This window comes from Crocodylus porosus, unplaced genomic scaffold (genome assembly GCF_001723895.1).
Source record: "Crocodylus porosus isolate Cpor-Errol unplaced genomic scaffold, CroPor_comp1, whole genome shotgun sequence".
Taxonomy (NCBI): Eukaryota; Metazoa; Chordata; order Crocodylia; family Crocodylidae; genus Crocodylus; species Crocodylus porosus.
In genome coordinates this window covers 71,702,374-71,715,678 of record NW_017728947.1, presented here as the reverse complement: position 1 = coordinate 71,715,678, position 13,305 = coordinate 71,702,374, and the positions used below count along the sequence as shown (strand labels likewise).

At 46.5% G+C, this 13,305-nt stretch overlaps 1 protein-coding gene across 2 annotated transcripts in view; it reads right to left on the bottom strand.

Annotated features, from left to right (window-relative positions):
* The window catches only part of BRMS1L (breast cancer metastasis-suppressor 1-like), a 34,112-nt gene extending 20,807 nt beyond the window's left edge, over window positions 1-13,305 (bottom strand). Inside the window, exons 1-3 of one of the 2 annotated variants that reach the window (XM_019551953.1) lie at window positions 13,056-13,305; window positions 3,740-3,830; window positions 3,007-3,134 (exon numbers count right to left, since the gene is read on the bottom strand). In XM_019551953.1, coding sequence (XP_019407498.1) covers window positions 3,007-3,134; window positions 3,740-3,830; window positions 13,056-13,191 — 355 coding nt within the window. In that variant the 5' untranslated portion in view covers window positions 13,192-13,305. Of the gene's footprint in view, window positions 1-3,006; window positions 3,135-3,739; window positions 3,831-12,463; window positions 12,637-13,055 lie in introns of those variants that run through there. The other variant, XM_019551954.1, reaches the window with a different exon arrangement.

The following is a 13,305-nucleotide window of genomic DNA, read 5'->3' as shown; positions in this document are numbered from 1 at the left end:
TCCACTTGCTCTGCAGAAACGCTTCTTTTACCTAAGCAAAAGATCCCTGTGAAGTCCAAAAATACTGTGGGATCCGCTCATCAAGAGGCTACCACTACTAGGACACAGCAAAAGATTGGGACGTGCTGAATTTAAGACACATAAGGGGATCAGCTTGTACAGGCTGATTAACCCAGTTTGGCTCAGACGTGCCCTAATGAACTGAATCCTGGCCCATAAGGGTATCAGCTGGACACCCAGCCAGATTCAGAGGTATTCTGTTCACCTGTGTGTTTGTGTCTGACTGCATTTTATTCTTACCTTAATGAACTGATTCCTGGCATATGAAGGTGTCAGCCTGTACATGCTGATCAATCCAGGTCAGGCGTGTCACATTAGTGTGTGTGTGTGTGTGTGTGCGTGTGTGTGTGTGTGTGTGACTGATGTGGTGCCTGGAGGAACCAAGCCCCACTGAAACCAAGTCCTGCAAGATAGCTCCACTGGGGGTGAAGACTTGCAGAACGGATACAGCTCCATATACAAACACAAGTAACACAAGCAGCACGTTGACAGAATTACAGAGATCCTAAAAATGTATCCCTAATAAATGAGCACACCCCAAAGTGATAAGCAAATCTAGTAACAAGAGAAAAAGATGACTATGGCTTTAAACACTTTTGTAAGCAGCTCATTAAGGATGGTGTGAGTGCTTTAAGAAATCTGATAGTTTTCCTTCTAAGTTAGAGAACTTTTGATCAGAGGGAACTTTAGTTCTGCTACTATCTACTTTAGAAGGACTGTTCAACATCTAAGTGGCCACCTGTCACACAAGCCACATCCCCCCCCCCACCCCAGGCCATATATCACATGGCACAGACCCCCTGTGAGGTGAGCGCCCCCCCTTCCCCCAATCAAGGGTCAATCCCTACTGTGTCGGGCATAAGCCCCAGACACCCAAATCCCCAGGCTGTTCCACTCTAGCCCAAGTGTCTTGATGCCCACCTTGCTGGGGTCATCTGACCCCAGCAGTCTTTCATGCCCAAGTGCAGGGGGGCTGGACTTGATCTGTAAGGTCCCTTCTAGACCCTAATAACTATAAAACTCAAGGGGGGTAGACCCTAATAACTATAAAACTCAAGGGGGGGGAGGGAGGGGAGGGGAGGAGGCAGGCAGCAGAAACTGGAAGAGAGAAGAGATCCATGAAGACCACAGTAGCAGCAAGAGAGCAATGGGGGAGCAGTGACCAGGCCAGAAACCTAAGGGCTGTGTGTTAACCCCTTGTAGGTGACATGCATTCTTCAGACCACCCAGTGAACATCCCTGAACTTCAGCATTGGTTTCAAAATATTTTTGTAACATTGGTCTTTTTTTAAGCTTTCTTAGGTTGTAACAGCCTATAATTTTATCCCAGCAGGAGTTCTCCTGGTTGGATTTTGTATGATTTCTCTCTCCCACTACTTTCTCAAAATTTATCATTTTTGGGTCAAGTATCAAGCTGTTGACTAGAAGAAAAAAAAGTGATGCTTTCCTTTAACAAGTAACGAAAGCTTTTGAAATTCTCTGGAATCCACTCAGAGGGAAAGACCACTAATATTCTCTGAACTTGAAAGATGGCCTTTCTGACTTGGATCATGTGTATTATTTTAACTTGCCCTAATTAGGGTTCCTCTTTCTTCTCTTTGCCTCTCTTCTTTAGACATGTGCTCTCCTTCAGAGAGTGTCACTTATGATCTAAGTGAGTGAGAGGAATATTGGGTATTTGGCCTCTTCATACTATCTTGTTCTTAATATCTGCATTAGGATCTAAGACTTAAAACAGATAACCCACAGACAAGCCAGAAAAGCCTGTTATGTCAATACTAGAAGAAGGCTAATTGAGAACTAAAAGATTGTTAAGTAATCCTTCTAAGGTTAAGAATTAGTAGCCCTAGAAATCCTCAGTTATCCTTAGTTGAAGGAGTAATAGGGCAAACCCCAGAATAAGAGCGTACTGAGTAATTTTGATCTCGGCTTCTGGATCTGACCTGCCTTCCTTCCTTGGAAGTAACTGAAGGAGTGAACAGCTGCATCAGTACTAATGTTGCTAAGACTGGCAGTTTTGATCCTTTTCCAGCAGTTTTCTTCTGACGCTTGTATTCTAAGAGGACGTACGCATCATTCCTCTGGCTAGAGACCTCCTCATTGTCTGATTCTTTGCTCTTTTCCAGTTTAAGTCCCACAGACTAACTTAGCTGCAGAGGTCACCATCCACAGACTTCACAATGGGGGTTGAACAGGAGAAGCAGATCTTTTTTTTTCCTGTTTCTGTCATACCAGTGCTCCATCTGTATACAGTTAGCCTTGACCTATACTATTCTTCAGCAAGAGAGCACACGGAATTGACAAGAATCTCCTCAGCTTTGGCTTCTCCACATAATTAAAAAACAAAACCTGAAATCCAGTTAGCTACATGGTAGATGTTTAAAATCCAATGCTGCTCTGCTGTGAATCAACAGTATCTGAACAAGCAAGCTGCATAAATGAAGACGTACTGAGAAAAAGGATTCTAACTGGATTTCAAATTTCTCTCTCTCTTTTTTTTTTTGTTGGGGGGGGACTGGAGGGGGCTGCATAGTGAAATGGAAGCGTCTCTGAATCTAAGACAGCAGAACAGAACCAGTACAATTTTCATGAGGTAGGTCACTACTATTCTGCCAGTGACCCACAAGTGCAGGTTTGAGCCCAAAACTGCAAATAAGATGTAGATAGTGTATCTTCTAGTTATGGTTTTATATGTTCAGTTGAGATTTCTTAGTTTTAAAAAAATGCACATCTAACTTATATAGAGTTCTAATAAATTCTCCCACACAGTCTCTTTTAAATGATACAAATAAACTTTTAACTTTTGTTTAAAAAGGTTTATGCTATGTTAAGTATTTCCTAAAACTTCACATCTGTAAGAACCACACTAAAACAAGGAAATACTGACCTGGAATCTACATAGTAAATGTACACTGTTAAAGAGCAGCAATAATTTCACATTCCTACCTGCCACCTTTGTTCGGATTTGCATATTTTCTTGCAAAGCTGCCAGCGGTTCCAAGTACTCTGGGGCCTTTCCAGCTATGACTTCCTGCAGTTTCGCATCCACCTGACTTAATCTCTCTTTGTAAAGTCTCAAATTGTAAAAGGAGAGTATTAAGTAAAAGGGGGAAAAAAACACAAGCAGAATCACAGAAATAATTTTCTCTGAAAAAATTCTTTGCACAATCCCATATCTAATCTAATCATTCCATAACAGAAAATTAAAACCTATAAAGTTGTATTTGTTGCCACTAATTTTCCAAGCTTTATAATAAATTCTCTTGCATATTTTTTCTAGAAGGCGTAAGCAAATATGAAGTCCAGGATTGTCTATCCTTTTCTAAAGATGAAGTACAAAGATTTTTGCTCTAGCAAGACATCTAGATAAATCTAATTAATACCCCAGAGAGGAGCCTTGGTTATAATATATACTGGTGTATACTACTCCAAATTCTATTTCAGAAAATAATAAAATGGATCTTGACACAGTTCCATATTTTTATACCCTCAACATTTTTGGAAGACAGACTCATGCCATCCCCTCTAATGGCATTTGGGGAAGATCTACACCTGGAAATCTCATAAAGCAAACAAAGGAAGAAGTTACTCCTAATTTTAATCACCAGCCTTCTTAAAATGGCAGCATTTGAAATCATCTTTAAATAGAAAAACGTTTTCAAAACACGCAACTACTTACTGATCTTTGAGGTCTGTAAACTGTTTTTCAAGGTTGGACATTTCATCTAAACATTCCATTCTTCTTCTTTCACAGTCCTCATCATCCATTTCTATGAATAAAAAAAAGTTAATTTCCTTGCAAAGTAACAGAATAAAATATAACATTTCTCTCTCAGCCTTTCCTCATATGTCTTGCTCTCCAGGCCTCTCATAATTTCTGTTGCTCTGTATTGGACTCTTTCCAAACTGTTCACATCCTATTTGAAGTGTGGGGCCCAAAACTGAGCACAGTACTACAAATGAAGCCTCACCAGAGCACAAGAATCACTTCCCCTGATTTACAAGTGACACTCCTTTAATATAACTCGGTATACTCTTAGCTATTTTTTGAAACAAGAGCACACTACTGGCTCATATTCAGCTTATGGTCTATTGCAGGGCTGCCCAACCTGTTAGTGGACAGGGTATCACATCCCACAAGCCACACACTGGAGGGGCTACACAAGGCAGAACACAGGCTCCCTGGGCACTCCCCTGCTGCACCAAGCAAGTGGGCACCCCCTATGCCTCATTGCACCAGGCACGGGGACATTCTCTATTGCGCAGGCACGTAGGCACTTTCTACTTTCTGCACTGCACTGGGCATGTGGGTACTCCTCCCCCTCCACCACACAGCACCATGCAGGTGCACAAAGGCACCCCACCCCTACCTTCAGCTCTTTGGGCACAGGCTCCTCCGTTTCACCATACCAGCATCCTATATCATGGGATTCCACCATACCACAAGCTGCGCCACACTGCTCTGGCCTACCCTGCCCCTGGAGCCAGAGGAGGGGAAAGCCCATAGCCTACAGAAGAAGCAGCCAGAAGGAAGGGGAGCCCAGAGCTTCCTCCAGTATGTCGTAACTGAGGCAGCAGTAGCTGGGTGGGAGTAAAGGTGGCAGTCTAACCCCCTCACAGGCCACATGCAGCCTGCAAGCCACCAGTTGGACAGCACTGGTCTACTGTAACCCCCAGGTCCTTCTCTGTAGTACTGAAGTCTAGCTATTCATTCCCTGGTCTGTATTTCTGCATGCAATGTTCTGTCCAAAGTGCAGGGCTTTGCACTTGTCCTTGTTAAGTCTCATGCGATTGGCTGCAGACCATTTTTCCATTCTATTCAGGTCATTCTAGATCCGCCCTCTGCCCTCCAGTGTGTCTGCAATTCCACCCAACTTGGTGTCATCCACAAATTTGCTAAGCATGTCCTCATCCCAGCATCCATATCATTAATGAAGATGTTGAGCAGTACCAAACCCAGAACAGACCCCTGAGCAACCCTACTTGATACCTTCTCCCAACACTGAGACATTGATATTAGACACTGAGTCACTGAAGTGAGCACAATGATTCAACCTTACAGGAGCCCTCTAATCTGTATATCCTAAGCTTGCTAATGAGACTGTCATGGGAGAAGACAGTGTCAAAAGCCTTGCTCAAGTTAAGGCAGGGGTTCCCAAACTGTGACACACATACCCCTGGGGGTACACCAGACATACCTAGGGGATAGGTGAGAGGAAACTGTGTTAATGGTAGATTTCATTTTCATTATTATAATAATAATTGGCATTTAAGGGGTTAAAATACAAAACGTATGCTGGTAGGGGTATGTGGGCAGCTGGTAAATCTGGAAAGGGGTATGCAATAAGAAAAAGTTTGGTAACCTCTGAGTTAAACTATATCACATCAACTGCTCTCCCCACATCCACAAAGCCTGTCCACTTATCACAGAAAACAAATTGGTCAGGCATGACTTGCTTTTGGTGAATCTACACCAGCTGTTCCTAATCATCTTGTTCTCTTCCAGGTGCTTCATAATAAACTCCTTGAGGACCTGCTCCATGATCTTTCCAGATATTTAAGTCAGGCTGACTGGTCTGCAATCCCCTGGATCCTCCTCCTCCCTTTTCTTAAAAATGGGCACTATATTTCCCCTTTTCCAATCATCCAAGTTCTCACCCAAACTCCATGAACTCTCAAAGACGATAGCCAATGGCTCCAAAATTACCTCAGCCAATTCCTTCAGTACCCTAGGGTGCATCCCATCTGGCCCTACCAACTCAAAAGCATCAAGCGTCTCTAAGTAATCCATAACCTTTTCTGCTACTACTCTAGACTGTCTCCTTCCCTGTCTTTGCTGTCAACTGCATCCATCATGTGGTAGCTGTCCCTATTTGTGAAGACTGAAGTAAAAGAGGTTTTTACTTCCCATCGTTTCCATAATATACAACAGAACCTGAAAAGTAGTTTCTCAAAAAGAAAAATTTCCCCACTTCAAGAGTCTTTCTATTAATCTTTTCTATAGTCATTGGAGGATGACTTGGGGAGACAGAAGGAAAGTGTCCCAAGAAATGTTTCATGAGTCCTCACCACTCAAATGGAAAGGACAGTGCTGCTCAATCTAAGGGTATAATCACAGTTCACTTCCAATAGTTGCAAATCTTTGGGATGCTGTGATATAGTACGTTAAGATAATCCTGCCCTAAAAGAAAGCAACTTTGTAATGGCACAATGGCACTTAACATGTATTAAATTGCCCGAATCTGCATTTGCTCACATTTTAACTGCACAGTGTTAAGTTGAATGTGTGACACTACACTAACAGAAATATACTTTCTTCCAGGAGTTAGAGCCATTTAAGTTCATCAAATATTAACAAAAACAACAGTTTTAAAAAATGATGATAGAAAATCCTAATCCTTTGTGAATTTCACAGCTGTCAGTCTCTTGTGTTTACAATGATCCTAATTCTTTATCCAGAGCATTTCAGGAGAGATTTAAACCACACACACATTTTTAAAGAGGTTTTTTTTTTCTTTTTTTTTTTACATGCCATGAAAAACTGAAGAAGATTATCACACAAATTTTCCCTTTGCAGTTAATTATTTAGGTTGTACAAATTAAGACATCATCCAGATTCTTCTGTATCTTTAAAAAACTATAAAACTGTACAATCTTTTCTTCAATGCTTGATGAAGGGGGCTTGTGCCCAAAAGCTTGCAATTAAAGCATTTTTTTTGCAAAAATCTTGTTAGTCTGATAAAAGATATCATCTCTACTACGAGTCCTGATTGTCTTTTCCTCTAGAGTGTAGACCAGAGGTAGGCAACGTTTTTTGGCTGCAGTGCCGAAAAACACCACAATGCCTACCTCGAAAGGTGCCGGAGTGCCGGCATGGCAGAAAAACAAAATGAGGGCAAGGGGTACATGCCAGGATGCCCTGCTTGTGCCCCTTTCCCCCCACCCAAAGCCCCTACCTCACAGCCTGGGCTCTGTGGCTGCCAGCAGCTACCCTGGCTCTGGGTAGCAGCTGGAGCCCAGGCTACTCCCAGCAGGGCTTGCAGCATCCCAGCTGCTTGCTGGGAGCAGCCCGGGATCCCAGCTGGCAGCAGCTCCCCAGAGCAGGGGCCGGCTGCAGCCGGGAGCCTCCAAACCGCTGTGCTGGGCTCCGGCATCAGCTCCCCACCAGTGCGTGCAGGCGTGCCTCAGAGCTGGCGGTGGGGGAGGGGCCTGAGGCAGTGTAGCCCTGCTCTATCCCCCACTCCCAGCATGGAGGTGATGAGCCCGGCACAGCTCTTTGTAGCCAGCCCAGGCTCTGGGCAGCTGCAGCAGGCAGAGTACAAACAACTGCGCTCGGCTGTACAGCTCCAGCATCAGCTTCATGCTGGCAGCGACTGCATGGGTACCTCGGGGCGGGCTTCGCTGCCCTGCTGTCTGCCCCAAGCTGCCCATGCAGTCACCGCCAGCGCGGAGCTGATGCCGGAGCTGTGCAGCCCAGGACAGCTGTTTGCACTCTGCCCACTGCAGCTGCCCAGAGCCCAGGCTGACTACAAACAGCTGCTCATCACCTCCGTGCCAGGGGAAGGGGAGAGACCAGGGCTGTGCTGCCTCAGGCCCCCTCCCCCACCGCCAGCTCCGAGGCACACCTGCACACTCCGGTGCAGAGCTGATGCCGAAGCCCAGCTGTTTGGAGGCTCCCAGATGCAGCCGGCCCCGGCTCTGGGGAGCTACTGCCAGCCGGGATCCTGGGTTGCTCCCAGCAGGCAGCTGGGATGCTGCAAGCCCTGCTGGAAGCAGCCAGGCTCCGTCGCCAGCAGCAGCGACCCAGAGCTGGGGCTGGCCATGGCGTGCCAAGCAAAACGGCCTTGCGTGCCATGCTCGGCATGCATGCCAGGGGTTGCCGACACCTGGTCTAGACCAATACGACTACAACCTGGAATTTTAAAAATAAATTCTAGGAAAATATTTTTAAAACACCTTAAGCTATAACATCAGATCTGTATTGTACCTCAAATCACACATCCTAATATGTACATCTGGCATGGTAGGACACACAATTTTTTAGATCAGGTATGGTATAAAATGCCTTATATCCCAATGTTGTGATTATATTAATGGTCTGCCAGGGGCCTAGGGAAAGTTGAGTTGAGGAGTGCCGATTCTCCAAAACAGTGCATTACTCTAGGTTAGTGACCAAAATGACCAAACACATCTTTGGTCCTATTCCCAAATTTGGCACCCTACCACTTCTTCCTGTTCCCCTAGGTGAAGGAAGACCTTTGTGGAAAACCTTTTACTAAAGATAATGGGATGACTGCTGCAAATAATTTCTGGATATGCAGAACAAGGACTTATCTGAGATGTGCACAACTAAGCCATGCTGAACCAAGGTACTGATGTCAAGGTGAACCTCACTGAAAAAAACCCCAAATATACAGCTGAATACAAATTTAACTGCTGAAGCCCCATTCTCTCATTCTTACAGCCACACATAGTCTGCTAAGTATTTTTAGCCTAAGGGCAGTCTTTAAATTCTTTTTAAATTGTGTTTTCCCTTATATAATCTTTCAGTCTGAAAATTTATCTTATTCCTATTCTATCTTCCACCTCCTCCATTTCTTCATATATAGCAATTTCAGGTTTTTTAGGTCACAATTACTTCTGTTTTCAATATTTTGATAGTCATTCTTTCATCTCCTTCAAATCAAGTAATTCATGATCTCCTGAATTAACAGCCATTCAGATAAATTTCATACAACCTCTCCTTCCAGCTCTCTCCTATATTCTTTATAAAAATATGAAGATAAAGTAACTGACAAACCACTACATGGCTATGTCCTCCCCCCAAAAAAATTTCAAAACATTTAATGGAATTGCTAAGCCCATAGCAGTAGCAATAAATACAATTTTCTGGACAGTTTAGATGTGCTCTCAGCAGAGGGTATAAACACAATAAATTTAGATCGAGGTGGACAAAATGTGGCCTGGGGGCCAGATGTGGCCTGCCAGGCCATTCTATCTGGCCCACAGGGCCCCTAAAAAAACTTAGAAAATTAATATTAATATGCCCTGGGTTGCCTGTCATGCGGCCCTCAATGGCTTGCCAAAACTCAGTAAGCGGCCCTCTGCCCAAAATAATTGCCCACCCCTGATTTAGATCTAAAGCTAAAAACAATTCTATCTAAGAAAACACAATCCATTGATTAAAGAATCAGCACCACATCATTCAACAAGTCCAAAGTGAACCTTTACATGGACAGAAGCCAACATAAGCTACGACAATTGCCTTGGACTTGAGTACAGTTTCCTGTTCTGTCCAATTTTGTGTGTGACCTTGATACATGTCACTCAAGCTCTACATAAACTTACCAGGCTAGGCAGAAGTGCTCTAAAGCAGGGATTGGCAAGCTACAACCTGCAGAGCTATGGGATCCTACCCATGGAGTTTGGGGACTTCCATGCCATTTCTGTAGGGCAGAGCTTTGCCCATACTGCAGCAAGGTAGTGGGGAGAAGTGGCAAGGTCTCAGCGATGGCCTGCACTGAACTCAAGCCAGGTTATTGTGGCCTGCCACCAAAAAAAAGTTGCCAGCACTGCCCTAAAATACAATGTGCTGGTCTGACTGCTCTCTCCTAAACCAATAGCATAGACCAGGGGTATCAAACTTGCAGCCTGCAGAATCACATTGTGTAGTCTGCAGGGCTCACAGGAAAGGCCAGGGCAAGTAAAGACATGACCCATCTTCAAAATCTGGGGCACCCGATCCACAGAGCCCTGCTGCAACTAAGAGATGCGCTCCAGCTGGAAAGAGAGAAAGCAGAACGTCACTGTCCCGAAACTGAACGTGGAGAAAGCTTATGACAGAGTATCCCACCAGTTCCTCTTTGAGATGCTGAAGCAGATGGGAAACTTCCCAACCTTTGTTCATTGAATCAGGACCCCTCTACACGGATCTGAGCAGCAAGGTGCAGGTCAACAGGTTCCTGAGTGCACAGATCACAGTGGAGCTGGGGGTCTGGCAGGCCTGCCCACTCTCCCCAATCTTATTTGTGTGTGCAACTGAACCCCTGGCCCAGTGGATCAGGCAGGACCCCAGGATCTATGGAGTTCACATCCCAGGCAGCAGCACAGAAGGTCCTGGTCTATATGAATGATTTGAACGTTCTGTGCCGAAGCAAACGGTCATTAAAAAGAACTCTATGGCAAATATATCTACAAGGCGGCAGCGGGAGCCAAGCTCAATGTGGGCAAGAGCACCTGCCTGTGGGCAAGCTCAGTGACCTGGAATCCCTGTGTGTCTCTGGTCCCCTGCGAGGGGGGTCAAGATCCTCAGGGTGGAATTCAACCCCAAGCTGAGCAGCAGGAAAGCATGCAAAAAGACAGAGGCCAAGGTAAAACACAGGTTGGGTCTGTGGCACTCTCACTGCCTCTCTATGGAGGAGCACATGGCACTTATGAAGGTAGGGTTGCTCCTCCTTCTGTACACTATGCTGGTCTTCCCCCTTCTAAGCATATCACCCACAGAATCTGAAAGAAAGCCAGAAAGAATCTGTATAAGGTCAAACGAGCCAGGGGTACAGCCATGCCAGACACCCTCCTGTTCCTATGGGCAAAGTACATGAGCCAGATCTGTAAACTGGCAATGGGCAGAGTCAAAAACAGCCTGTCTTGTGAGATATTTTGCAGAGCACCTCCCAAGACACTGTGGGGTGCTCGCGCCAACCAATAGGAGACTATGGCTCATGGACCCACCTCCGTTCTACAAGATCCTGAATGAACTTCACAGCATGTATGGCCTACGGAATGCAGGCCCCACCATGGCCAACCACAAGAAGATACAGGAGGGGGGTGAGATTTAGAGATATCGTCAACCGTAGACTTCCTCCTGGGCGACACCTGCCAAGCTGTGTGGGAGTGCATCTGCCACATGGGCCTATGCAAAGACTACAGAGCCTCAAACTGGCTGGTATCCCACCGAGCCCCTCCACTGAGGGTTTGGACACAAAGGAAGAGGCAGCCAGGGAGATCCCGCTACCCAAGGGCAATCTGCCAGGGAGCCACTGAGACGACTGACCACCTCCTATGGCTCTGCTCTGATGCCAAGGAGGTGTGGAAAAAGGTAAAGCGGCTCTGCAAAGCAATGACAGGGGTCGGAGAGCTGACCAGAGAGGCAGTGTCATATGGGCACCTGATCATTGGCCTACTTTGATCAGTTTATGTCCTGCGTCAGGAGCGCCCTGCAGAAATCCAGGAACCTCCTGATGTACGGACACATGAACTAGAGGTGGCAGACTATGTTAAAATGGCCCTAAGCAAACTCCCGTCCTACTATCAGAAATTGGCAGCAGAGGACAGTGAGGACACAGCCAAATCTACCTGGCAGAGGGACACTTGACACAGGATCTTCCAAGTCTTACACCAAGTGGGGAAATGTCTTGACATCCTCTTTGCTGTCGCTGTCCAACTAGATCGGAAGGCAGCAACAAGCACAGCAGCAGTTGATCCTCCAGTGAGAGTGAGTGAACTAAGTTTTAAACCCCATATTCAGGGAGAGGACTAAGAGACAGTGGGTTTAAGGGAGACGCAGCCTTGTGGATGGGTGCACAGGAGCATGGTTCCACAGGTAAGCATAATATAATAGGTGCACAGGTTTTTCTTTTGTAGGTGAAGGTACAAGTATATGATGAAAAGCGACTAGAAGGTGTGTATGTGTACATGTGTGTGTTTGTGTGTGTACACACATACAAAAACACACACTTTTATGTATATATAAAGACATATACTTTTACCAAAAAAAAAAAAAAAAAGTGTTTTACAGTCATGCTCAGTATTGACTATATTTAATTAATGACATCGTTGGTTTCCAGTACAAAGCACATACTACTTTTAGTAGCAGTTCAAAGGTAGGCGATGTACTTAATACAGTTTCTTTGTACATGAATGTAAGATGAGGTGTTTTCTTCCCCATGCTGATTGGGGAAACAAATCCTTGTCTTGTATTCAAGTATATACAATATTTCTCAGAACTGTAATGCAGATAAATACAATAATGACTGTATTAATACTACCATGATGGGGGCTGTTATTTAAGGACCTGAACCAATGACCTATTTACACAAACTGCTCCTGTTTTTTTCACGACAGCTGAAACCTCAACACCCAGGGTACACTTTGCCCAATATCTAGCATATGATTAACCCTGAAAGAACTGGAGTAAGGCCACATCAATGTGTATTACATCAGTGAAAGCATCATATAGCTTCAGCTTTTCCCAGGGTTGCCATTCATGCAAGCAAATTGGCTGTTACCTGCATCCCCCACTGTAGCAAGGCTATAACAATATCTGCTCCACAGAGCTTGCCAGGAATAATCACTTTACCTATCTGCTCCAGACCCCCGTGCCCAGTCCTGCAGTAGCTCTCACTTTTCACTAAGATGTTGGTGACTGGGGATCTGATCTTGCACTGGTGAGACCCTGGACCTCCCAAGCCCCAGAGATTTAGGCAGCACCATCCTGAACAACTCACTACCCAACTTAGTTAAGCAGCACTGGCCACCTAAGCCATCCTCAGGTGACTGGAGCCTGCCCTTTGCCCCAGCAAAAAGGGAAAGAAACTGCCTGCCTCTTGGACAGAAACTGAGAGAGATAGTTTCTAACTGGGGACTAGGCAAACCCAACTGGAAGGACACCGGAGCAGCCGGGGTCGCGCCCCATACGGGGCAACCGAGCTGAAACCCCGCCCTCGCCCCGCGTCCCCGCCTCGGAAGCACCGAGTCAGGGAGGAGCCAGCGGCAGCCGACTCTGAGGCGAGGCGAGGCGAGGCGGGGAGGGGCGGGCCCCGCACGGCGCAGCGGCTCGGGGAGGACGGGGAGGAGCGTCAACGGCCCCGAAACCAGCGCAGGGAGGGGCGGGGCCCCCGTGAGGGGCGGCTAGCTGAGGTGCTGGGGCTGGAGGGGCCGGCCCCGCCCACAGCGCGCGGGGCAGGGGGGAGGGGCGCGCGGCGCCGCCCGCCTACCCGAGCTGTCGCCCTCCTCTGAAACGGACGAGCTCTCGGTCTCCTCCTCCTCCGAGCTGCTGCCCTCGTTCTCGCCGTAATCCACCTCCATCTCATCGTGGTTGTTCTCCTTCTTCTCCCGCGAGTGGACCGGCATCGTGCCCCCGCCCGTCGCCGCCGCCGCTGGCCCGGCCCCGGCCCCGGCCCCTCCTCCTCCTCCTCAATGAGCCCGCGCCATCCCTGACCCGGCGCAACCAAACCCCCCTGGCGC